This window comes from Argopecten irradians, chromosome 13 (assembly GCF_041381155.1).
Source record: "Argopecten irradians isolate NY chromosome 13, Ai_NY, whole genome shotgun sequence".
Lineage (NCBI taxonomy): Eukaryota > Metazoa > Mollusca > Bivalvia > Pectinida > Pectinidae > Argopecten > Argopecten irradians.
In genome coordinates, this window is record NC_091146.1 from 33,279,197 (window position 1) to 33,305,353 (window position 26,157).

Sequence of the window (26,157 nt, forward strand, 5' to 3'; positions counted from 1 at the left end):
GTGTTGGACAAATTCGAAAAGTTCTGCATTGGACAGACTAATGAGACTTATGAACGTTACCTCTTTAATAACAGGAGTCAGGAACAAGGAGAAACAATAGATGCGTATGTCGCAGCATTAAGGTCCCTTGCAAAGACATGTAACTATGGTGCATTAGAGGAAAGTCTTATCAGAGATCGGATCGTTATGGGGGTTCGGGAAAATGCTACAAGAAAAAAACTCTTGCAGGATCAGTCACTGACATTGCATAGGTGTATTGACATTTGCCGTTCATTTGAAAAATCAGTTCAACACATGAAAGACATTACAAATGAAGAGGTTAAGGTATGCGGAAAGAAAGCAACTGATAACGCTCAACCACAGGACCGTCCGCAAACAAGTAGTGGAAAGAGAAATTCGCAAAAACAAATAGTGAATTGTGGCAATTGTGGATACAATCATGTAAACGAGCGCGAACGGTGCCTGGCATGGCAGAAAACGTGTGCGATCTGCGGAATGCTGAATCATTTTGCAAAGAAATGTAGGTCAAGACCTCGTCAAGGTCAAGGTCAAGGTCAAAGACAAAATCAAGGAAATGGACGTCCTGGTCGGAGATTAAAACCAAAGGTATATTACGTGGAGGCTACAAACGAGAGTTCAGATGATGACTTTTGTTTCACAATCGATCGAAAGGAGGTAAACACTATAAAACATGAGGAGATACCGACCAAGCTATATACCATAATTGAAACAAAGGGCATTTTAATTGAATGTCAACTCGACAGCGGATCAAGCGTGAACGCGTTGCCCAAATCTATCTATATGGAAGTTTTTGAGGATCCTCAGTTGGAACACTTAGTAGAGACAGATGTAACGCTTGTCATGTTCAATAACTCTGAAATGTCTCCGGTCGGGGCCCGACGAGTTCAAATCATCAACCCAAAAAATGGGAGACGGTATTCGGTCGAGTTTGTAATTGTAGATGGAAAAGTGAAGCCAATTTTAGGTTCCCGCGTTATACAAGCAATGGACTTAATAACAGTGAACACACAAAACCTATACTCGTGGGCTGAGGTCCAAAGGAGGAAGTTCTACAACTTAAGTCATCCACTCACGTGCCGATCGTCTCCACATCAAATGCTTCATTGCCAGTGGATAATGAATCACAAGTCACAAGTCAGTTACCATTGACAACGGATTCATCGACTGAAAATGTGTCAAAAGTGAAAGCTGACAGGACAATTTTCGAAGGACTCGGAAAGTTGAGAGGAAAACTGCATCTTGAAGTAGATCCTCATGTTACACCTTCGAAAATACCTGTGCGCCGGCCCCCTGTGGCGATAAAGGATGATTTTCGAACTGAACTCAATAGGCTGACTAATATTGGTGTGATTGCACCTGTAAACACTCCAACAGATTGGATCTCATCAATCGTAGTCGTGAAAAAGCCGAACGGAAAGTTGAGACTTTGTATTGACCCCAAACCATTAAACCAGGCACTTAAAAGGAATCATTATGCTATGCCAACCATAGAAGACATCCTTCCCGAATTGAACAAAGCACGCATATTCTCGGTAGTTGATGCGAAGGACGGGTTTTGGCATGTTGAGTTAGACGAAGAGAGCAGTTATTTGACGACATTTGGAACCCCTTGGGGCCGGTATCGATGGCTCAGAATGCCTTTTGGCATTTCACCTGCCCCAGAGGAATTTCAGCGGAGATTGGACGAGGCACTTGAAGGATTAGAAGGAGTTAAGGCGATACACGATGACATTGTTGTGTTCGGATGTGGTGACACAGATGAAGAAGCAAAGCATGATCACGATCGAAAACTTCAGGCTTTATTTGACAGATGTCGTGATGAGAACATAAAAATCAACAGAGACAAGTTAAAGTTGCGCCTAAGCACTGTGACGTATTTGGGACATGTGATTTCGGCGAAAGGTCTGGAAATGGATCCGGCTAAAGTGAAAGCCATCACCGAAATACCCGTTCCGAAAGACAAAGCTGGAGTACAACGCTTGTTAGGCATGATAAACTTTGTGCAAAAGTTTGCACCGCGATTGTCAGAGATGACCACTCCGTTACGTGACCTTTTGAAAAAGGATTCAGAATTTATGTGGGACGCAACTGTTCAAGGCAAAGCTTTTGATGAAATCAAGAAAGCACTGTCTGATGCGCCGGTATTGAAATTTTTCGACCCATCAAAACAAACAGTACTGCAATGTGATGCTTCAGAAAATGGACTAGGGGCATGTCTCCTTCAGGAAGGACACCCTGTGGGGTACGCGTCGCGAGCGCTCACGGCAACAGAATGTAACTATGCCCAGATTGAGAAAGAGCTTCTGGCGGTGGTTTTTGGAATGACAAAATTTGAACAATACACGTATGGAACACATGTTGTTGTCGAGTCAGACCACAAGCCATTAGAGATTATTGACAAGAAAAACCTGTTTAGTGCTCCTAAACGCTTACAACGTATGTTGCTAAATCTTCAGCGTTTTGACTACACAATCGTCTACAAGAAAGGCACGGAAATGTACATGGCGGATACGTTAAGCAGGGCATTTTTGTCAAGTACTGATGAAGAGACACGTGTTGCGAGTTGCCTTTCTGAATTTGAACACGTAAACACTGTGAAACATCTGCCAGTGTCGTCTGAAACGCTTCATAAGCTACAACAGGCCACTGAAAGTGACGCAAGTCTTATAGAATTAATGCGAGTTGTTCAACGTGGGTGGCCAGAGAGCAAAGAACAACTCTCTCAAGAGGTCCAGAAGTACTTCCCTTTTCGAGAAGAGTTGACTGTCCACAACGGATTGTTATTCAAGAACGACCGTGTAGTAGTGCCAATTTCCGAACGCCGTAACATGATGGAAAGAGCACATTCAAGCCATATTGGTCTCCAGGGATGTTTACGAAGAGCAAGGGAGTCAATATATTGGCCGAATCTGAATCGTGACTTTGAAGAGTTTATTCGGGCATGTGACACGTGCAATGCATATTCGCAGGAGAATAGCAGAGAACCTCTGATATCGCATGAGACACCAAGTAGACCATGGGGAAAAAGTCGGCGTTGACCTGTTCTACTTGGATGGGAAAGACTACCTTCTAACCGTTGATTATTATTCAGATTTTTTTGAAGTCGACCGTCTCCATGACAAGAAAGGCACTGAGGTAATCAGAAAGTTGAAAGCTCATTTTTCGCGCTATGGTCTACCGTGTGTCGTTATGTCGGATAATGGGCCACCTTTCAACGGGAAACAATTTTCTGACTTTGCAAAGGCCTATGAGTTCCAACATGTCACTAGTTCGCCAAGATACCCGCAATCTAATGGGAAAGTGGAAAACGCTATCAAAACCGCCAAACGTATTCTTGAAAAATCCAAGAAGGACAAGACAGATCCCTACTTGGCCATGTTGGATTGGAGGAACACACCAGGGGAAATTGTCAAGTCGTCCCCTGTCCAACGGCTATATGGAAGACGCACCCGTACGCTGTTACCGCTAACAACAAAGCTGTTGGAGCCTAATGTGGTTCCAAACTCACAAACTCGAAAGGAAATTGAGCGAAGGAAAGACAAACAACAACAATATTATGATAAAGGTACCAAGGCATTGGCTGAACTAATGCCTGGTGAGACAGTCAGAATTAAACCAACTGAGTTCGGAAAGGAATGGACAAAAGCAAGCGTGCAAGATAAGGTGAACATTAGATCATACACAGTCAAAACAGAGGACGGGTCAGTATATCGTAGAAATCGGCATCATCTCAAGAAGACCCCAGAGGTCTTCACTGAGGATGACAATCAACCCATTTTGGAATCGGAGGTGTCTGAACCAGCGATGACGAACGTCAATGAAGGAGACGAGAGGCCGCCACAAAGGACGCATGAACAGACAGTCGTAGAGGTTCCACTGAGGAGATCGACTCGAGAAGTACATCGACCAAGTTACTTGAAGGACTTTGTGTGTCTCGTGAAACGTGCCACTATCCTTGAATATGTTTACTTTATGCGCAAGTGATAAACAGTTCAGTAACTTAGTCTGTCTAGTCATTCGATTGAAGGGACAATTTACCAAAGACTTTTTTTTTATTTTGTTCTTGTTTTAATAGTTCATTTGTTAATGTTAATAATTTCAGCGAAGACTGTGAATTAAGTAAAAGTGGCACCATCGCGAAAGAGACTCTGATCTTGATGAATATAGTGAGTTATGAACAGTGCTAAAGAAAGGGGATGTAACGATAATATAGAAACTACAATAATGGTTTCTCCCCTTAATAGACACTCCCTTGAAAATGGTACTTCCGGTTTATGATGTCATCAGTTTTTGTGTATACCATGTGCTTGTTATGATGGGGAATGAATACAGTCAAGCTGATAAGTGTGTTGGGTTTATGTCGATCACAAACATCATAAATGACGCTACACTGATATGAAACCTGTCTGATCGGAATTAATTAATTGATTTAAAAATACTTTAATTCTACCAGCAATTGAACCCGAGGCAATTTTATACACAATATTTAACAATGAAATAGGTCTCCAATTTTTTATAAATTTTTTTGACTTATTTGCCTTAGGTATACATGTAATTATTCCTAATCGCTGTGTGATCGATAACTCGTCAATTAAAAAACCATAGTTCAGGAATATGAAAAATAACAAAAGTACCTAGTTGTTTCCAGAAGCATTTAAAAAATTCAGAAGTAAAACCATCCGAGCCAGGACTTTTATTATTTTTCATATTTTTCAGAGTCTCTGAAGCTTCTTTTAATGTAATTAACCCTTCCAAATTAGCTGACTCAGTCATGTTTAGTCTTGGAACATCTAATCCATCTAGAAAATCATCTAAAACTACATCTTCAACGTTCTCATCAATGGAGTACAATTGTTCATAAAAATCTTTCACTTCGTTCAAAATTTCCTCTTGTTTTATTAAAATTTCACCATTCTCTCGTTCTAATTTTGGAATAATTTTCGATGTAAAGTGTCTATTTTCCAAGTTAAAAAAGTAATTTGTTGGTTTTTCCCCTTCATCAATCCATAATGCTTTAGCTCGTATTATACTTCCTTTTATCCTATAAGATCTAATTTTTTCTAATTCAGTTTTTTTTTTCTTGTATCTTATCTAGATCTAAATCATTTTTATTTTCCAAGTCTTGTATCTCATTTATTAGATTCAGTTCTCTAGCACAACTCTGCTTTTTCTTGTAAGATGAATATGATATTGACTTACCTCTTATTTCCAATAGTAATGTTTCTAAAAATAACTGATCGTTGATGATGAACTGTAAGTCTGAATTAGGTATTTCATCAATTTGTTCAATGTTATAAATAGGAAGACAATATTGTAATTTAATTTTCTTAATGGTTTCATTGATAGTATTGAGAAATCCAATGTCATGTAAGAGCGAGTTGTTAAATTTCCATAATCCCTTCCCCTTTTTAAACTCATTAAATTTTAATACAATTTTTGGAAAAGAATGATCAGATCTGTAACCTGGTTCAATGGTTGCCTCCCCTACACTTGATAGTAAATTTCCTGATACTAAAAAGAAATCTAATCTGGCTTGTTTAACAGGTCTATTTCTCCGCCAAGTATATCTAGAAATATCAGTATGCTGTTCTCTAAAAACATCAATCAAGTCAAAGTTTTCAATAATTTCCAACAATCTCATACGAGCCTTCGGGTTATTAATATTTTTATAACTTTTGTCACAATCTATTTCAGGATCAAGTACTAGGTTAAAATCTCCACAAATAATATAGCTGTCATTCTTGAACTCATAGAGTGTATCCTCTATTCTATCATAAAAAGTGGGATTGTCTGTGTTTGGTCCATACAATGTAATCAAAGTTACATTCCCACCTTCTATGGTCATATCAAGAGCTAAAAAATTCCCAGACAAGTCTTTTTTCTCCTTTAACACCTTAAATTCAAAATTGTTATTTATAAGCACTGTTACCCCCCTTGCATTAGATTTAAAGGAATTAAAAAAACAGTCATATCCCCACTCATTCTGTATTATATTTTCTTGTTCTTGGGTAAAATGAGTGTCTCGAAGACAGTAGATATTATATTGTTTTTCCCTCAAAAAAGTAAAAACATCTTTCCGTTTTAGCCTATCGCCTAGCCCCTGACAATTGGCAGATAATATCTTGATTCCATTCATATAAATATTGTTTGTACATAAAAGTCTATTTGAAACGCACAATTAAAAACTAATTGATATTTTCCCTACTTCCTTGATCTGTAAGCCGTCTTTTTGAAAGTTTAATGGAATTCATGCTTCTTAAATCGTCACATAAAAAATGTAAGGTGGCATGGTTAATAATAACTATAATCCCATTTTCAAATTTGACAACACCCCCACCTCGAGAAGAGAAGAAGAAAGAAAGAAAGAGAAAGAGAAATAAAAACATATACATAAACATGGGTCAAATAAACAGACCACCACTCAGCACTTACGTCGTATAAAACAGCTAGGAACCATATTATCACACTAGGCATATCAAAGATCTGCAAAACAATGTACATGTGTAAATACCAGTTACTCAATACCGGAAGTTCTGAACATTAAAAATCTCGGTTATGCGAACTCTTATTCTAAAGGCCCAAAATAATTTATTTTTATTTAAAAAAAAAAAAAAGGTAGATCTACAACATTATGATGCAGCAGCCTACGATAAGTCTGTATACACAACTTTGGTACTTAAAAACCGACCGCATGTAAAATTAGTTACTTAGTTAATTCCTTATTTCCACATATTTTCAAGTATTAAGCAAGATCGCGGAAACGCTTGAAAGAAGGTCGGCAGCCGTTGCACGTTTACGGAAATACACGAAGGCTACCGATCACCCTTCGGTATTCTTCGCGATTCAGTACTCGGTACTAAAGAAATATATTATAGAAGGAAGACGTAGAAAAACGACAAGAATTGTTTTTGGGAAAATTTGCTAAAATCTAAGCAGTCTTACTGCGATTTATAATGATAATCGGCTTACCTTATATCAAGAATATCATTTTCCAAATAAAAATCCATTCACACGGAATATATATATCCAATCTCACACAATACACACATTATGAAAAGGAAACGAAACACATGTGTTAATATTTACACTCGCGAGTCAAACTGAGTTTATATAACACAGTTGCATGATCGGTAGTCAGAGCGTTCTGACGTTTGATGTCCGACCGATCATTCCACACAACCTATACAGTTATTACTCGCGATTACCAGGCTTTCCTTTTACAAAGTTAGCGTCATCTAGGAGATAACTCTCAGTTAGCGGAGTATCGTAAGCGAGTCTGCGCCGAGTCTTTCCGTCTGAGAGATTACAAATAGCTTGCCGTCAACACTATATGAATTCCTGACACACTTCAGTTGATATGCATCCTTCAGTCTCTGTTGGTTATATCGCGTCAGGTCTTCGTAAACCACTATCTTTGACCCCTTAAGTCCTTTCCGGGCACGGATGATCTCGGCCTTCTTCCTTCTGTGAGTAAATTTGACAATGATATTCCGTGGAGTGCTGCCGTCGAACCTACCGAGCCTATGGGCAATGTCTATGTCAGTTTCCCTTAAGGGTACATTTAGTTTGTCATTCACAAAATCTACTATGGTCAGTACACAGTCTTCCACCGATTCCTTATCTCCTGGGTCTTTAAGTCCGACTATTCTCAGAGAATTCTTCCTTCCCTGTTGCTCCAGATCATTGTGTGTTCCCGATAGCTCGGCAACTTTTTCCTTTGTTGTATCAAGATTCTCCTCTAGCCTCGAGACTGTTTCCTTCAAGTCATCATTTTCCTGCTCAAGTTCATTTACCTTGTCCTCTAAAGACTCTATTCTTTCAGAGAATTCCCGCTGAATGTCAGAACGAAGCTTTTCAAGCTTACGATCCAAAGCGTCCTCAGTGATAAGAGTTTTCAAAATTCTGGAAATCTCATCAAGTCTTTCATCTGTAGATGACTTAGAACAACCTATATCACTTGTCCTCGTAGCAGTACTGGTAGTACGACTCCTATTGGATCCAGAAGGCATCGTTAATGAAAGATATTGAATGCACAATATAAACAAAATGTAAGTCCAAACGCAAGTCACATACATAGAGTAGGCACAATGTACGCCAGGTAACAATACGTAAGTGGTGAGTAGTGGTCGCTCACGTAGTTCACTTCATGGCCTCAACTGTATTTTCACCAAAAGTTACTTTTTAGGCGAAAGTTCACCAAAATATCGTGGAATATGTTAGCTGAACATATCAACTACATTCTGGTCCAGAAATATTCCATTCAAATATAAATGATCCTCGGAAAAAAAGCGTATTCCCAGGACCGATGTGACAGTCGACTTGCCAGGTCCTCGTGACCTTGACCTTCCTTATTACTTTCTTATATTAATTTAAATGATATAATAAGGTGACTTTAGTGACTTTTATTGTCAAAAGGACATTTCTGTTCAATGTCTTATGTGGTCAAGAAATAACATATGAAACTAGACTTGCAATTTAGGCGTTTGCTTGAAAGCGTCTTGCTAAAATGATCGCATATAATAGTGATTTTCCAGGTTAGTTCAAAGCAGTCGGTGCCCCCAGAACTTACATTGCATTCAGAGGATTTAAAATTTCGACCTCTCTAGGGACAATCTTGGATTTATTTATACCATTTGCTATTTCATTCAACAAGCCAATTGGATTTAGGTGAAATTCTTAAATATTGTTGAATCAAAATCAAAATAAGTGTAAAACTACAGTGTAGATGATTTGGAAATTTCAAATCAAAAGTGGTGTACAAAAACAAGGTTTTCAGAAAGCGGAAATTGGAGTTAATGCTGTAGATACATGCAAGTGTTAAATGGTGAATTAATGATAAGGAGGAAAACTCGATATTGGATATATACAGACATTATGTGGATGTGTTTAATTCTGCATCAATAGAGGATTAATTTCTCTTCATATTCATTGTGTGGGATTTTATTCGTAATTTGGATTTAAAAATTATGGAATATTCCGGCAGGTTGTGTTTTGTGTGTTAACATAATTATGGGATTATGCCCGGAGACATATACTCACCCTCATTGTGTAACTCTCCCATAAGTTACCTTTTACTGTCTTATATTAGAGTCACATACATGTATAAGACAGTAAAAGGTAACATATAGGACAGTTACAGGTAATGGTCCCATAATCCTGGAGTTAAAGCACAGAAACAACAATATATGACATCACAAATATGTTTTGATAGCAATTTCCTGACGAATCATATCTATAAAAATAGAGAAATATCAGTTCTACATATGTGTAAAAAAATATATAAATGTATGAGCGAGGTGTACGTTTAAGCTACTCTCCCAAACATATATATTATACAGTACAGTATTACGTAAAACTCTTACTTAAAGATGCTCCACCGCCGACAGACCATAAATGATATTAATCATTGGACAATAATTGGTGTTTAATCGTGTATATATATGTCTAATTTAACACAAAAAATATTATAAAATAATTTATTGTATCTTTGGTGCATGCGCAATCAGTGCTTAATTCCATATAGGATATAGTGCCACGGAATTTTTTCGGGATGCAATTAATTACTTTTTGTAACTTTAACTTGAAGTGAAATTAGAAGCTCAAACTTTTCAATGGTGGTAATGGTGTAAAGTAAGTAACTTTTGTAACTGAAGAAAAATACTTAATCGTCTGCTCGTGTTTTTGATAGTGAAAAAATGTCATTTGTCAGCGGCGGAGCATCTTTAAATAAGAAAAATAAAATATCTTAAAAATATTGTTCTATTCTCGCAAATTCCGTATTTGCATAGTTACAGAGTTATCTGCCCTTGCGGGTAGGTACATGTATTTATTGTGACGTCATTTGATTGCAAGCGTAACGTCATCCTTTTAGGCGAAAACGACGTGAATTGCGCCCACTAAATAATTACGTCACAATGGATACTATCGGCAAGGGAGCTAACTCTGTAATATGTTATGATTTTTAAAACCATTTCTTACTAAGAACCAAATTAAAGACAATTCAGACACAATAGAATATAAATGGACGTTCAATGATATCAGTCATTGTACCATGTACCTGTATTTACAGGTAACAGGTCAGGTATATGTGGACCTATTCAAATGAAAAGTTGTCTGATAAGAATTCTGCACAAATCATGTCGCATGAGCGTCTATTGATTAAAATTTAACTTTAGATAAAGGTCAGATTTTAGGACACCCCTAATAATATGATAAAACACCTCACATGACTATGGACATGCAATGGCCTGTTAAAGGAATGCTATATGTCTGGCCCTAACTGATAACAGACTATGGAGCTGATACTGTTTAGTATTGTGTATTAAAGTTACCTGTAAAATGAGTCATTATTCTTAGTAAGAGACACTAATGATATAAGCTTGCGTTCAAATACATTACATGTATATATCAATAGTATTACTTTGTTATAAAACATAACTTTAAATATTTTGGGCCCTCAATATTTACTAACTCTGGATTAGTTTCTGATACCGAGTTGTTAAATTACATTTAAGTCATGTCAAAGCACAGGCGTCTGATTCTGGTTTTTGATTAAGAGTTTAATAACGTACACCTAGAATATAGAACATGTGGCCAAAGATTTTATATTTTTCTATAAGTTAAAATATTTCATGATTAAAACATACACTTTACTGCCAAAGGACAATTACCATTCAGTGTTGTCGGGGATGTATAACTAAAACAGTAATGATAAAATGAAACAGAGAATTGTCACCTGTGAGCGTGCGCTATGAATAATCAAACTAATTATAAAGCACCGTCAATTAAGCCAGAAAGGACCCGCTAAACGATTGACTCACCAAGGTATCAGATGTTACCACAAGAAAACCCTCATCAAAATACAATCTGCAAACTTCAATCTTTTTAACAATGTCTGATTCAAAGCAAGTGTAAATATGTCTTGCTTACTTCAAAACAACTTCCTTTTATAAAGCCAAAAGAACCAATTCTGAACAGTTACACAATTATATCACATATATCTATATGCTTAAAACAGAGATGTTGATCTAATGACCTTGATCTCTGACACATTGATCTTGACCTCTGACACATTGACCTTGACCCATGACTTCCTGTATCAGGTGAGTGTTTAATGTTAAAATTATTTATTTAAAATATCATAAATATACAAATTAAAGAGAAAAAAAAACTGACAGACGGACAGACAGATAGAATGCCGAATAGACGTACAACCTGATTAAGATAGATGATCGGCATCTCGAAGCGGAGCCCTAATAAACAATAACATATTATTGTTATTTGTACAACATCAAAATCTGATAACGCCACCTGAATCAGACTAATGGGCACTTTAATTCATGGTGATATCTATATGTAGGTATTGTTTTATGTAAACGATTTTGTAGTAGCAAGTCTTCAGTGTATGTGGTTTACATAAAATTTAATTTTCAGATTTTCAATCACAAATATTCTTTATTTTATTATTTTTGTTTGGAAAAATCACCACCGAAGCATAAGCACAGAATCAAAACCAATGGTCGTTTTTTTAAACTTGAATAACGTTCACTCATTATTGTCGCTTGGTTTGGCCGGAATTATCGACAGCAAATACAAATTTAAACACGTTTTATCAGAGATTTAAAATTATATTGAAATCTCTGGTTTTATCACGACTGATTATTGATTTTGAATGTTATGAAGGTGATAATCGAGGACGAGATAAGATTCATACACTATAGAAATTTCTAAACATAGCTTTTCTGGTTAAAACTTTTTAAAGCCGACCCGATAAACTGAATCGATATGTGTCGTTACTGTTTAGTGTAAACAATATTTTATTCAATAAGGATATAAAATACATGTCATGAAAGGTTGGATTCAGAAACAAGTACAATATAGTTATATTAATCCGTCTCTATATATAACACACAAGCGAAAAAAAAATAAAAAAATAATACATGGGTTTCGAGATCCAAAAAACGACGTGGGTTAAGTACAATTTACCGTCTATTAGTCCCACCATCCGGTGATTATGACGTCATCATTTGACGTGAGTTTCGTAACATTCGGACGGTACTGATTATTTCTAGTATGAGTTATCAGTGCTAAGGTGCTTTGGCAGTTAACGTTTGAATTACCTTTTACGAGAGCGGGTCCGTCCAGAAGGACGTAGGGTTTAAACTAGTATATTTATATACCTTGGTTGTTACTCATTCCTGTTATCCTGAATCTCGAATGATGATATAATGCATTGTATATACAACCATTCATTGACAATGTGCTGTATACGAATACAAGGAACCCCACTAAAACAATACTGTTGAGTTATTATCGCTTAATTTTTATTTCAAAAGTGTTAAAAATAATTTTTCGATATAGTCGAGAATACATTTCGCTATACATTGCTTACTTCCAATTAATATACATTTCTATTCAGTTCAAATTTTCATCAAACGTGCAATAAATTCATTAAAAATACTAATATTCTATATACATTTATACTTTGTAGGACACTTTAATGCACTGGATTCCACACTGGGTATAACTATTGATTGAAAATAAAAACAAACTGTTACTACTGTTATATATATATAGATGTGTGATTAAACAGAAATGGCCCTTGAACAGACGTTGGGTTGACGATGAGTTATCATTTGTGTGTGTTGGGTCGTCTAACTTTATCTATATAGTACCCAACTGCGGGTCTGTCCACAGTTGTTTGACTGTGTTGATACACGTACACCTCCAAATACATTGTATGGTAATACTACAGGTATGTCAAGGTCTGTAACTCGGTCAGACATGTATCACTACTCAATGTCAAGGTCTGTAACTCGGTCAGCCATGTTTCACTACTCAATGTCAAGGTCTGTAACTCGGTCAGCCATGTATCACTACTCAATGTCAAGGTCTGTAACTCGGTCAGACATGTTTCACTACTCAATGTCAAGGTCTGTAACTCGGTCAGCCATATATCACTACTCAATGTCAAGGTCTGTAACTCGGTCAGACATGTATCACTACTCAATGTCAAGGTCTGTAACTCGGTCAGCCATATATCACTACTCAATGTCAAGGTCTGTAACTCGGTCAGACATGTATCACTACTCAATGTCAAGGTCTGTAACTCGGTCAGCCATGTATCACTACTCAATGTCAAGGTATGTAACTCGGTCAGACATGTATCACTACTCAATGTCAAGGTCTGTAACTCGGTCAGCCATGTATCACTACTCAATGTCAAGGTCTGTAACTCGGTCAGACATGTAACACTACTCAATGTCAGAAAAAATACGAATATTAAGAATTAATGTATCTTTAATTTGGTATATGATCTGTTAAGGACGACACTCTAAAGCATACAGAATAATTAAATTTGCATTCTCAATACAAAATGTACGTTATCAATATCATATTTTATTGTAATAATTATATAGAGCTACCTTATCTATACAAACAAAGATTCTGATAATCACATTCCACATCACTAGACCGGTTCTCTTCCCTTAGTTCTTTACACTCTACCAGGCTGCGCTCCGATCACTGCCGCAAGGGAGGTAGATAATCGTCATGAGGCAGGAAACAATGTATCATATCACATAATGCTTGTATTGGGTAATATTAAAACTTGAAGTAAACTGGAAATTCTGTCAGATCACTGCCATTGTTTTATCATAATCATGTTGCCAGGCCATACTTGTAACCAGTGTGTGAATTCGTACACCGGAATTAGCTACCAACGAAGTGGTAGATTTTTGCACCATTATAAAAGATTTACACCATTGAATTTTCAATATACGGGGAATTGCTCAATCATATCACATTTTCCATCAAAGCAACCTATACATAATAAACAGCATACGATAATATTAATTTGTTTTGCAGAAAAATAAATTAAAGATGTTCCACCCCCCACAGAAACACACACATATATATATATAGATCAGAAACTCCTTCTTTGTCTCTGTTGACAGGCAGAGGGACCTACGGTTTATAGGCATTCCCCCTTGTCTAACTTCTTCTAAGTGTATTCTTTTAAATATGATATATCTGCGTCAATACAAAGTTTAAACATGATATCATGGTTTGATAAATTGAAATGTCCCTATTACAATGTAAAACTTGCTTGATGCAATACCCCTGGACTTCCTTATCCCCACCCCAAACCTACCTCCCAGTGGGCACAAGACGTCAAGACAACATTGCTGCCACGTGGTATTTTGGTTGCGATGTTGGGACTTGAATACAACATTAAGGCGACATTGTATCCCTGACATCAGCACCACGGTCGTAGCAGACGTCTCTACGACGTCAAGTCGCAACATACACATGATTAAAATTCGTATTTATAAGCAAATTATTATGAAAATAAGTTCGTTTTAAGTTTTATGTGTATGAAAACAATGAATTTACAGCAATAAATGGACAATAAAGTGTGTTTCGTTTGTTCTTATGGTAATGCAGCCAGTCATAACAGGGGATGTAATCTACGTCTTAATTTGTAGCTTTACCACCAGGTGGCGGTATATTGCGGAAAATAAACTTATGAAATAATCCGTTACATAACACTCGCAATTTACGGGTATTTTATTAAATTACTTCTTCTTTTTTACATCGAACGCTTAATTACACATAGATAATTCATGTAAAAATATATTCGACATTTATTGACATGAAAATATAACAGCAGCAGTTAAGCGGTCAAATTCAAATTCACTTCCGGTTCTTTGTTCGGACAACACTGACCAGCCACTGACGAGTGCGACTCCTCAAATAAGCACTCGTTTTAACACAGAATCTTCAGTATTGAGGTATGTATCGTACAATGTATGCACGCATGTTGAGTTGTTGAAAAAACACTTCTGCTGTACGTATAGATCTACTTTCTGCTTTCTGCTAAAATGTAAGCAAATTACGATGTAAACAACTGCAAAGAAACAGAGTCACGATCGGCGACTGTCCAGTAAAATATAGGTGTGTCGAGATCTTAAATTGTTGTAAGTGCATTCGCTAAATAAATATAGATATTGTGTGTATACAATAGAAAAAATGCAGCTAATCTTAGTTATTTTCATCTTTATGCATGCGTGTTTTGAAGTTCGATAGAGCTACATATGTACATATACTGTGTTTATATATATATATACATTCTGTATGTGTGTGTGTGTTTGTAAGTACGCACGGCACAGTAAGTCAAATCGGACCACAATAAAAAATGTTGAATTAATCGGCTCATACATTGTAGTACATTGTATATGATAAGATCATAGATAAATCATTTGTTTTGTATTAAAACCACTGTTTCTCCTATATACTAGTATATCATTGTATATCCGTGTTTTGCAATATAAAACCATACATACAATACATATTAAAAGCTAATAGACTGATTTTACTCTGATCCGATTTAACTAAATTTTGTACATGTACATGAAGTGTATTTTTGTACATGCATGTGAATGGACAATAAAGTTGATACAATTCTCCACACATGTTTGCTATGAAACAGACACAACCAAAACAAGAAATATAATTTATTGCATCATTAAAAGTTTCGAGAACATTATAGGATAGGCTATTGCAAACTAGGACTACATTACGTATACTTTTATATACAACAGAGATTTAGTTAGTAATTATCTATGTCTCTGTATACATGTACATCTATTACATCTTGTATAATTATGTATTGAACTCGGCAGTTTTTATCAATACAATATGTACACGTACGTGTCCATGCATGATAACTTAATTATTTAGTTCTCAGAAAGGTAACCCATAATATCTTTATTTTAATAATTGATAAATTATAATTACTGTTTGTAAAATGGACTTTTTATTGTATATTGCACATAACAATTTTCGTATTTATTATACATGTATTTTGTGCTGAATCTCTTATTGTACTGTTTCCAGAATTTGCGTCTCTGTAGACAAATTTCATAATAAAAACTGTACAAATATTTATCTTTGCATGTATAATGGTGTTAATATGGTATATCACTATCAGTTATCATTCTGCATCAGATATCTTCTGATTTATAATAAATCTATGTTCAATGTATCTATTTAATGTGATGATTGAATTGTTTTATTTTTAATTGAAATTTGTATACCATACTTTGAAATGCATTTTATTGCTTTCGATTCACAGAAGTTATTTTTTCTATTCCAGATGCTGTAGTAAAGACAAAAGCATACATATGTGCAGATGTAGCTCTAGATACTGCTTTATCGGCTATTTTGAACTATGCCCTGTGACAGGCGGAAGTGGTAGCAGAAAACATTAATACAACATTTTAAGACACTTGTTTTTTCAGCTATATACATTTAGCTCAAAAGATATATTGCTTTTAAAAATAGTGAATACTTTCCTTGAACATTAAAATAAAATGCATTTATTTTGAAAGGTGGCGTCATTTTCCTCAAATACTGGAAAAGTTATGCCGGAAGAATACGAATAAATTAATTAATGTGCAATGAAACATTTTTTTTTGGTATTATTTTATAACATGGTATTTTTCTAAAATTAAGTTACATGTAGATACAAAGATATGATATAGGACTAGTACATGGAAAAAAGAGATTGGAAATGTGAAGCAAGGTTTGTATGAACGCACTTAAGTAGGATTAATGTCAGGATACGTTGGGGTAATGTCAGGATACGTTGTGGTAATGTCAGGATACGTTGGGGTAATGTCAGGATACGTTGGGGTAATGTCAGGATACGTTGGGGTAATGTCAGGATATGTTGGGGTAATGTCAGGATATGTTGGGGTAATGTCAGGATACGTTGGGGTAATGTCAGGATACGTTGGGGTAATGTCAGGATACGTTGGGGTAATGTCAGGATACGTTGGGGTAATGTCAGGATATGTTGGGGTAATGTCAGGATACGTTGGGGTAATGTCAGGATACGTTGGGGTAATGTCAGGATATGTTGGGGTAATGTCAGGATACGTTGGGGTAATGTCAGGATACGTTGGGGTAATGTCAGGATATGTTGGGGTAATGTCAGGATATGTTGGGGTAATGTCAGGATATGTTGGGGTAATGGTAATGTCAGGATATGTTGGGGTAATGTCAGGATACGTTGGGGTAATGTCAGGATACGTTGGGGTAATGTCAGGATATGTTGGGGTAATGTCAGGATACGTTGGGGTAATGTCAGGAGTTTTGGTAATGTCAGGATACGTTGGGGTAATGTCATGGTAATGTCAGGAGGTAATGTCAGGTATGTTGGGGTAATGTCAGGATACGTTGGGGTAATGTCAGGATACGTTGGGGTAATGTCAGGATACGTTGGGGTAATGTCAGGATACGTTGGGGTAATGTCAGGATATGTTGGGGTAATGTCAGGGTATGTTGGGGTAATGTCAGGATACGTTGGGGTAATGTCAGGATACGTTGGGGTAATGTCAGGATACGTTGGGGTAATGTCAGGATATGTTGGGGTAATGTCTTGATATGTTGGGATAATGTCAGGATACGTTGGGGTAATGTCAGGATAGTTGTTGGGGTAATGTCAGGATAGTTGGGGTAATGTCAGGATATGTTGGGGTAATGTCAGGATACGTTGGGGTAATGTCAGGATACGTTGGGGTAATGTCAGGTATATTGGGGTAATGTCAGGATTGTTGGGGTAATGTCAGGTATGTTGGGGTAATGTCAGGATATTGGGTAATGTCAGGATAGTTGGGGTAATGTCAGGATATTGGGTAATGTCAGATAGTTGGGTATGTCAGGATAGTTGGGGTAATGTCAGGATACGTTGGGGTAATGTCAGGATACGTTGGGGTAATGTCAGGATATGTTGGGGTAATGTCAGGATAGTTGGGGTAATGTCAGGATATGTTGGGGTAATGTCAGGATATGTTGGGGTAATGTCAGGATATGTTGGGGTAATGTCAGGATACGTTGGGGTAATGTCAGGATACGTTGTGGTAATGTCAGGATACGTTGGGGTAATGTCAGGATACGTTGGGGTAATGTCAGGATACGTTGGGGTAATGTCAGGATATGTTGGGGTAATGTCAGGATACGTTGGGGTAATGTCAGGATATGTTGGGGTAATGTCAGGATATGTTGGGGTAATGTCAGGATACGTTGGGGTAATGTCAGGATACGTTGGGGTAATGTCAGGATACGTTGGGGTAATGTCAGGATATGTTGGGGTAATGTCAGGATATAGTTGGGGTAATGTCAGGATATTTGGGGTAATGTCAGGATACGTTGGGGTAATGTCAGGATACGTTGGGGTAATGTCAGGATATGTTGGGGTAATGTCAGGATACGTTGGGGTAATGTCAGGTAGTTGGGTAATGTCAGGATAGTTGGGGTAATGTCAGGATACGTTGGGGTAATGTCAGGATATGTTGGGGTAATGTCAGGATATGTTGGGGTAATGTCAGGATATGTTGTGGTAATGTCAGGATATGTTGGGGTAATGTCAGGATACGTTGGGGTAATGTCAGGATATGTTGGGGTAATGTCAGGATACGTTGGGGGTAATGTCAGGATACGTTGGGGGTAATGTCAGGATACGTTGGGGTAATGTCAGGATACGTTGGGGTAATGTCAGGATACGTTGGGGTAATGTCAGGATACGTTGGGGTAATGTCAGGATACGTTGGGGGTAATGTCAGGATATGTTGGGGTAATGTCAGGATATGTTGGGGTAATGTCAGGATACGTTGGGGTAATGTCAGGATACGTAGTGGTAATGTCAGGATACGTTGGGGTAATGTCAGGATACGTTGGGGTAATGTCAGGATACGTTGGGGTAATGTCAGGATACGTTGGGGTAATGTCAGGATACGTTGGGGTAATGTCAGGATACGTTTGGGGTAATGTCAGGATACGTTGGGGTAATGTCAGGATACGTTGGGGTAATGTCAGGATACGTTGGGGTAATGTCAGGATACGTTGGGGTAATGTCAGGATACGTTGGGGTAATGTCAGGATACGTTGGGGGTAATGTCAGGATACGTTGGGGTAATGTCAGGATACGTTGGGGTAATGTCAGGATACGTTGGGGTAATGTCAGGATACGTTGGGGTAATGTCAGGATACGTTGGGGTAATGTCAGGATACGTTTGGGGTAATGTCAGGGTATGTTGTGGTAATGTCAGGATACGTTGGGGTAATGTCAGGATACGTTGGGGTAATGTCAGGATACGTTGGGGTAATGTCAGGATACGTTGTGGTAATGTCAGGATACGTTGGGGTAATGTCAGGATATGTTGGGATAATGTCAGGATATGTTGGGGTAATGTCAGGATACGTTGGGGTAATGTCAGGATACGTTGGGGTAAATGTCAGGATATGTTGGGGTAATGTCAGGATACGTTGTGGTAATGTCAGGATATGTTGGGGTAATGTCAGGATATGTTGGGGTAATGTCAGGATACGTTGGGGTAATGTCAGGATACGTTGGGGTAATGTCAGGATACGTTGGGGTAATGTCAGGATACGTTGGGGTAATGTCAGGATATGTTGGGGTAATGTCAGGATACGTTGGGGTAATGTCAGGATACGTTGGGGTAATGTCAGGATACGTTGGGGTAATGTCAGGATACGTTGGGGTAATGTCAGGATACGTTGGGGTAATGTCAGGATACGTTGGGGTAATGTCAGGATACGTTGGGGGTAATGTCAGGATATGTTGGGGTAATGTCAGGATACGTTGGGGTAATGTCAGGATACGTTGGGGTAATGTCAGGATACGTTGGGGTAATGTCAGGTGTTGGGTAATGTCAGGATATAATGTCAGGATAGTTGGGGTAATGTCAGGATACGTTGGGGGTAATGTCAGGATATGTTGGGGTAATGTCAGGATACGTTGGGGTAATGTCAGGATACGTTGGGGTAATGTCAGGATATGTTGGGGTAATGTCAGGATACGTTGGGGGTAATGTCAGGATATGTTGGGGTAATGTCAGGATATGTTGGGGTAATGTCAGGATATGTTGGGGTAATGTCAGGATACGTTGGGGTAATGTCAGGATATGTTGGGGTAATGTCAGGATACGTTGGGGTAATGTCAGGATATGTTGGGGTAATGTCAGGATACGTTGGGGTAATGTCAGGATATGTTGGGGTAATGTCAGTTGGGGGTAATGTCAGGGTATGTTGGGGTAATGTCAGGATACGTTGGGGTAATGTCAGGATACGTTGGGGGGTAATGTCAGGATACGTTGGGGTAATGTCAGGATACGTTGGGGGTAATGTCAGGATATGTTGGGTAATGTCAGGATACGTTGGGGTAATGTCAGGATACGTTGGGGTAATGTCAGGATATGTTGGGGTAATGTCAGGATACGTTGGGGTAATGTCAGGATACGTTGTGGTAATGTCAGGATATGTTGGGGTAATGTCAGGATATGTTGGGGTAATGTCAGGATACGTTGGGGTAATGTCAGGATACGTTGGGGTAATGTCAGGATACGTTGGGGTAATGTCAGGATATGTTGGGGTAATGTCAGGATAGTGGGTAATGTCAGGATACGTTGGGGTAATGTCAGGATAGTTGGGTAATGTCAGGTCGTTGGGGTAATGTCAGGTATAATGTCAGGATAGTGGGGTAATGTCAGGATACGTTGGATAGTTGGGTAATGTCAGGATATGTTGGGGTAATGTCAGGTATACGTTGGGGTAATGTCAGGATACGTTGGGGTAATGTCAGGATAGTTGGGTAATGTCAGGATAGTTGGGGTAATGTCAGGATACGTTGGGGTAATGTCAGGATATGTTGGGGTAATGTCAGGATATGTTGGGGTAATGTCAGGTATGTTGGGTAATGTCAGGATGTTGGTATGTCAGTATACGTTGGGGTAATGTCAGGATACGTTGGGGTAATGTCAGGATACGTTGGGGTAATGTCAGGATACGTTGGGGGTAATGTCAGGATACGTTGGGGTAATGTCAGGATACGTTGGGTAATGTCAGTATGTTGGGGTAATGTCAGGATATGTTGGGGTAATGTCAGGATACGTTGGGGTAATGTCAGGATACGTTGGGGGTAATGTCAGGATACGTTGGGGGTAATGTCAGGATACGTTGGGGTAATGTCAGGATATATTGGGGTAATGTCAGGATACGTTGGGGTAATGTCAGGATACGTTGTGGTAATGTCAGGATACGTTGGGGTAATGTCAGGGTATGTTGGGGTAATGTCAGGGTATGTTGGGGTAATGTCAGGGTATGTTGGGGTAATGTCAGGGTATGTTGGGGTAATGTCAGGATATGTTGGGGTAATGTCAGGATATGTTGGGTAATGTCAGGATACGTTGGGGTAATGTCAGGATACGTTGGGGTAATGTCAGGATATGTTGGGGTAATGTCAGGATACGTTGGGGTAATGTCAGGATACGTTGGGGTAATGTCAGGATACGTTGGGGTAATGTCAGGATACGTTGGGTATGGGATGTCAGGATACGTTGGGGGGTAATGTCAGGATATGTTGGGGTAATGTCAGGATACGTTGGGGTAATGTCAGGATACGTTGGGGTAATGTCAGGATACGTTGGGGTAATGTCAGGGTATGTTGGGGTAATGTCAGGATACGTTGGGGTAATGTCAGGATACGTTGGGGTAATGTCAGGATAGGTAATGTCAGGTACGTTGGGGTAATGGGGTAATGTCAGGATATGTTGGGGTAATGTCAGGATACGTTTGGGGTAATGTCAGGATACGTTGGGGTAATGTCAGGATACGTTGGGGTAATGTCAGGATATGTCATGTTGGGGTAATGTCAGGATATACGTTGGGGTAATGTCAGGATATGTTGGGGGTAATGTCAGGATATGTTGGGGTAATGTCAGGATACGTTGGGGTAATGTCAGGATACGTTGGGGTAATGTCAGGATACGTTGGGGTAATGTCAGGATATGTTGGGGTAATGTCAGGATATGTTGGGGTAATGTCAGGATACGTTGGGGTAATGTCAGGATACGTTGGGGTAATGTCAGGATATGTTGGGGGTAATGTCAGGATATGTTGGGGGTAATGTCAGGATACGTTGGGGTAATGTCAGGATACGTTGGGGTAATGTCAGGATACGTTGGGGTAATGTCAGGATGTCAGGATACGTTGGGGTAATGTCAGGATACGTTGGGGTAATGTCAGGATATGTTGGGGTAATGTCAGGATATATGTTGGGGTAATGTCAGGATACGTTGGGGTAATGTCATGTTGTGGTAATGTCAGGATATGTTGGGGGGGTAATGTTGGGGTAATGTCAGGATATGTTGGGGTAATGTCAGGATATGTTGGGGTAATGTCAGGATACGTTGGGGTAATGTCAGGATACGTTGGGGTAATGTCAGGATACGTTGGGGTAATGTCAGGATATGTTGGGGTAATGTCAGGATATGTTGGGGTAATGTCAGGATATGTTGGGTACGTTGGGTAATGTCAGGATATGTTGGGGTAATGTCAGGGTATGTTGGGGTAATGTCAGGATACGTTGGGGTAATGTCAGGATAGTTGGTATGTCAGGATTGTTGGGGTAATGTCAGGATACGTTGGGGTAATGTCAGGATACGTTGGGGTAATGTCAGGATATGTTGGGGTAATGTCAGGATACGTTGGGGGTAATGTCAGGATATGTTGGGGGTAATGTCAGGATACGTTGGGGTAATGTCAGGATACGTTGGGGTAATGTCAGGATACGTTGGGGTAATGTCAGGATACGTTGGGGTAATGTCAGGATATGTTGGGGTAATGTCAGGATATGTTGGGGTAATGTCAGGATATGTTGGGGTAATGTCAGGATACGTTGGGGTAATGTCAGGATATGTTGGGGTAATGTCAGGATACGTTGGGGTAATGTCAGGATACGTTGGGGTAATGTCAGGATACGTTGTGGTAATGTCAGGATACGTTGGGGTAATGTCAGGATACGTTGGGGTAATGTCAGGATACGTTTGGGTAATGTCAGGATACGTTGGGGTAATGTCAGGATACGTTGGGGTAATGTCAGGATATGTTGGGGTAATGTCAGGATACGTTGGGGTAATGTCAGGATATGTTGGGGTAATGTCAGGATATGTTGGGGTAATGTCAGGATACGTTGGGGTAATGTCAGGATACGTTGGGGGTAATGTCAGGATACGTTGGGGTAATGTCAGGATATGTTGGGGTAATGTCAGGATATGTTGGGGTAATGTCAGGATACGTTGGGGTAATGTCAGGATACGTTGGGGTAATGTCAGGGTATGTTGGGGTAATGTCAGGATATGTTGGGGTAATGTCAGGATACGTTGGGGTAATGTCAGGATATGTTGGGGGGGTAATGTCAGGGTATGTCAGGATACGTTGGGGTAATGTCAGGATACGTTGGGGTAATGTCAGGGTATGTTGGGGTAATGTCAGGATATGTTGGGGTAATGTCAGGGTATGTTGGGGTAATGTCAGGATACGTTGGGGTAATGTCAGGATACGTTGGGGTAATGTCAGGATACGTTGGGGTAATGTCAGGATATGTTGGGGTAATGTCAGGATACGTTGGGGGTAATGTCAGGATACGTTGGGGTAATGTCAGGATACGTTGGGGTAATGTCAGGTTGTGGTAATGTCAGGATATGTTGGGGTAATGTCAGGGTATGTTGGGGTAATGTCAGGATACGTTGGGGTAATGTCAGGATACGTTGGGGTAATGTCAGGATACGTTGTGGTAATGTCAGGATATGTTGGGGTAATGTCAGGATACGTTGGGGTAATGTCAGGATACGTTGGGGTAATGTCAGGATACGTTGGGGTAATGTCAGGATACGTTGGGGTAATGTCAGGATACGTTGGGGTAATGTCAGGATACGTTGGGGTAATGTCAGGATACGTTGGGGTAATGTCAGGATACGTTGGGGTAATGTCAGGATACGTTGGGGTAATGTCAGGATACGTTGGGGTAATGTCAGGATACGTTGGGGTAATGTCAGGATACGTTGGGGTAATGTCAGGATACGTTGGGGTAATGTCAGGATACGTTGGGGTAATGTCAGGATATGTTGGGGTAATGTCAGGATACGTTGGGGTAATGTCAGGATACGTTGGGGTAATGTCAGGGTATGTTGGGGTAATGTCAGGATATGTTGGGGTAATGTCAGGGTATGTTGGGGTAATGTCAGGATATGTTGGGGTAATGTCAGGATATGTTTGGGGTAATGTCAGGATATGTTGGGGTAATGTCAGGATACGTTGGGGTAATGTCAGGATACGTTGGGGTAATGTCAGGATATGTTGGGGTAATGTCAGGATATGTTGGGGTAATGTCAGGATACGTTGGGGTAATGTCAGGATACGTTGGGGTAATGTCAGGATATGTTGGGGTAATGTCAGGATACGTTGGGGTAATGTCAGGATATGTTGGGGTAATGTCAGGATATGTTGGGGTAATGTCAGGATACGTTGGGGTAATGTCAGGATATGTTGGGGTAATGTCAGGATACGTTGGGGTAATGTCAGGATACGTTGGGGTAATGTCAGGATATGTTGGGGTAATGTCAGGATATGTTGGGGTAATGTCAGGATATGTTGGGGTAATGTCAGGATATGTTGGGGTAATGTCAGGATATGTTGGGGTAATGTCAGGGTATGTTGGGGTAATGTCAGGATACGTTGGGGTAATGTCAGGATACGTTGGGGTAATGTCAGGATACGTTGGGGTAATGTCAGGATACGTTGGGGTAATGTCAGGATACGTTGGGGTAATGTCAGGATACGTTGGGGTAATGTCAGGATACGTTGGGGTAATGTCAGGATACGTTGGGGTAATGTCAGGGTATGTTGGGGTAATGTCAGGATATGTTGGGGTAATGTCAGGATACGTTGGGGTAATGTCAGGATACGTTGGGGTAATGTCAGGATACGTTGGGGTAATGTCAGGATATGTTGGGGTAATGTCAGGATACGTTGGGGTAATGTCAGGATACGTTGGGGTAATGTCAGGATACGTTGGGGTAATGTCAGGATACGTTGGGGGTAATGTCAGGATATGTTGGGGTAATGTCAGGATACGTTGGGGTAATGTCAGGATACGTTGGGGTAATGTCAGGATATGTTGGGGTAATGTCAGGATACGTTGGGGTAATGTCAGGATACGTTGGGGTAATGTCAGGATACGTTGGGGTAATGTCAGGATACGTTGGGGTAATGTCAGGATACGTTGGGGTAATGTCAGGATATGTTGGGGTAATGTCAGGATACGTTGGGGTAATGTCAGGATACGTTGGGGTAATGTCAGGATATGTTGGGGTAATGTCAGGGTATGTTGGGGTAATGTCAGGATATGTTGGGGTAATGTCAGGATACGTTGTGGTAATGTCTTGTGTTGGGGTAATGTCAGGATACGTTGGGGTAATGTCAGGATACGTTGGGGTAATGTCAGGGTATGTTGGGGTAATGTCAGGATACGTTGGGGTAATGTCAGGATACGTTGGGGTAATGTCAGGATACGTTGGGGTAATGTCAGGGTATGTTGGGGTAATGTCAGGGTATGTTGGGGTAATGTCATGTTGGGGGTAATGTCAGGATACGTTGGGGGTAATGTCAGGATATGTTGGGGTAATGTCAGGATATGTTGGGGTAATGTCAGGATATGTTGGGGTAATGTCAGGATATGTTGGGGTAATGTCAGGATACGTTGGGGTAATGTCAGGATATGTTGGGGTAATGTCAGGATACGTTGGGGTAATGTCAGGATATGTTGGGGTAATGTCAGGATATGTTGGGGTAATGTCAGGATATGTTGGGGTAATGTCAGGATACGTTGGGGTAATGTCAGGATACGTTGGGGTAATGTCAGGATATGTTGGGGTAATGTCAGGATACGTTGGGGTAATGTCAGGATATGTTGGGGTAATGTCAGGATATGTTGGGGTAATGTCAGGATATGTTGGGGTAATGTCAGGATACGTTGGGGTAATGTCAGGATATGTTGGGGGTAATGTCAGGATACGTTGGGGTAATGTCAGGATACGTTGGGGTAATGTCAGGATACGTTGGGGTAATGTCAGGATATGTTGGGGTAATGTCAGGATATGTTGGGGTAATGTCAGGATATGTTGGGGTAATGTCAGGATACGTTGGGGTAATGTCAGGATACGTTGGGGTAATGTCAGGATATGTTGGGGTAATGTCAGGATACGTTGGGGTAAT

At 39.5% G+C, this 26,157-nt stretch overlaps 2 protein-coding genes and 1 long non-coding RNA gene across 3 annotated transcripts in view; 2 read left to right on the forward strand and 1 right to left on the reverse strand.

The window, feature by feature from the left end:
- The window catches only part of LOC138306383 (zinc finger protein 234-like), a 156,696-nt gene that overhangs the window by 110,352 nt on the left and 20,187 nt on the right, over positions 1-26,157 (forward strand). The window lies entirely within an intron of this gene.
- Positions 12,770-13,574, reverse strand: LOC138305834 (zonadhesin-like). Its single transcript, XM_069246099.1, has 2 exons — positions 13,528-13,574; positions 12,770-13,274 (listed from the first exon to the last, which is right to left on the reverse strand). Exons 1-2 carry the CDS (start codon positions 13,572-13,574, stop codon positions 12,770-12,772), a joined length of 552 nt encoding a protein of 183 aa, XP_069102200.1.
- Positions 14,215-16,482, forward strand: LOC138306402 (uncharacterized). Its single transcript, XR_011205852.1, has 2 exons — positions 14,215-14,813; positions 16,178-16,482. It is a non-coding gene; the product is annotated as an uncharacterized lncRNA (long non-coding RNA).

Bases quoted from the DNA above. Each gene is read 5' to 3' on its own strand.
- LOC138305834 (XM_069246099.1), bottom strand. From the start codon at position 13,574: ATGACGATTATCTACCTCCCTTGCGGCAGTGATCGGAGCGCAGCCTG. The intron at 13,275-13,527 runs GTAGAGTGTAAA...GACATTGAGTAG, and splicing joins AGTGATCGGAGCGCAGCCTG to TGTTACATGTCTGACCGAGT.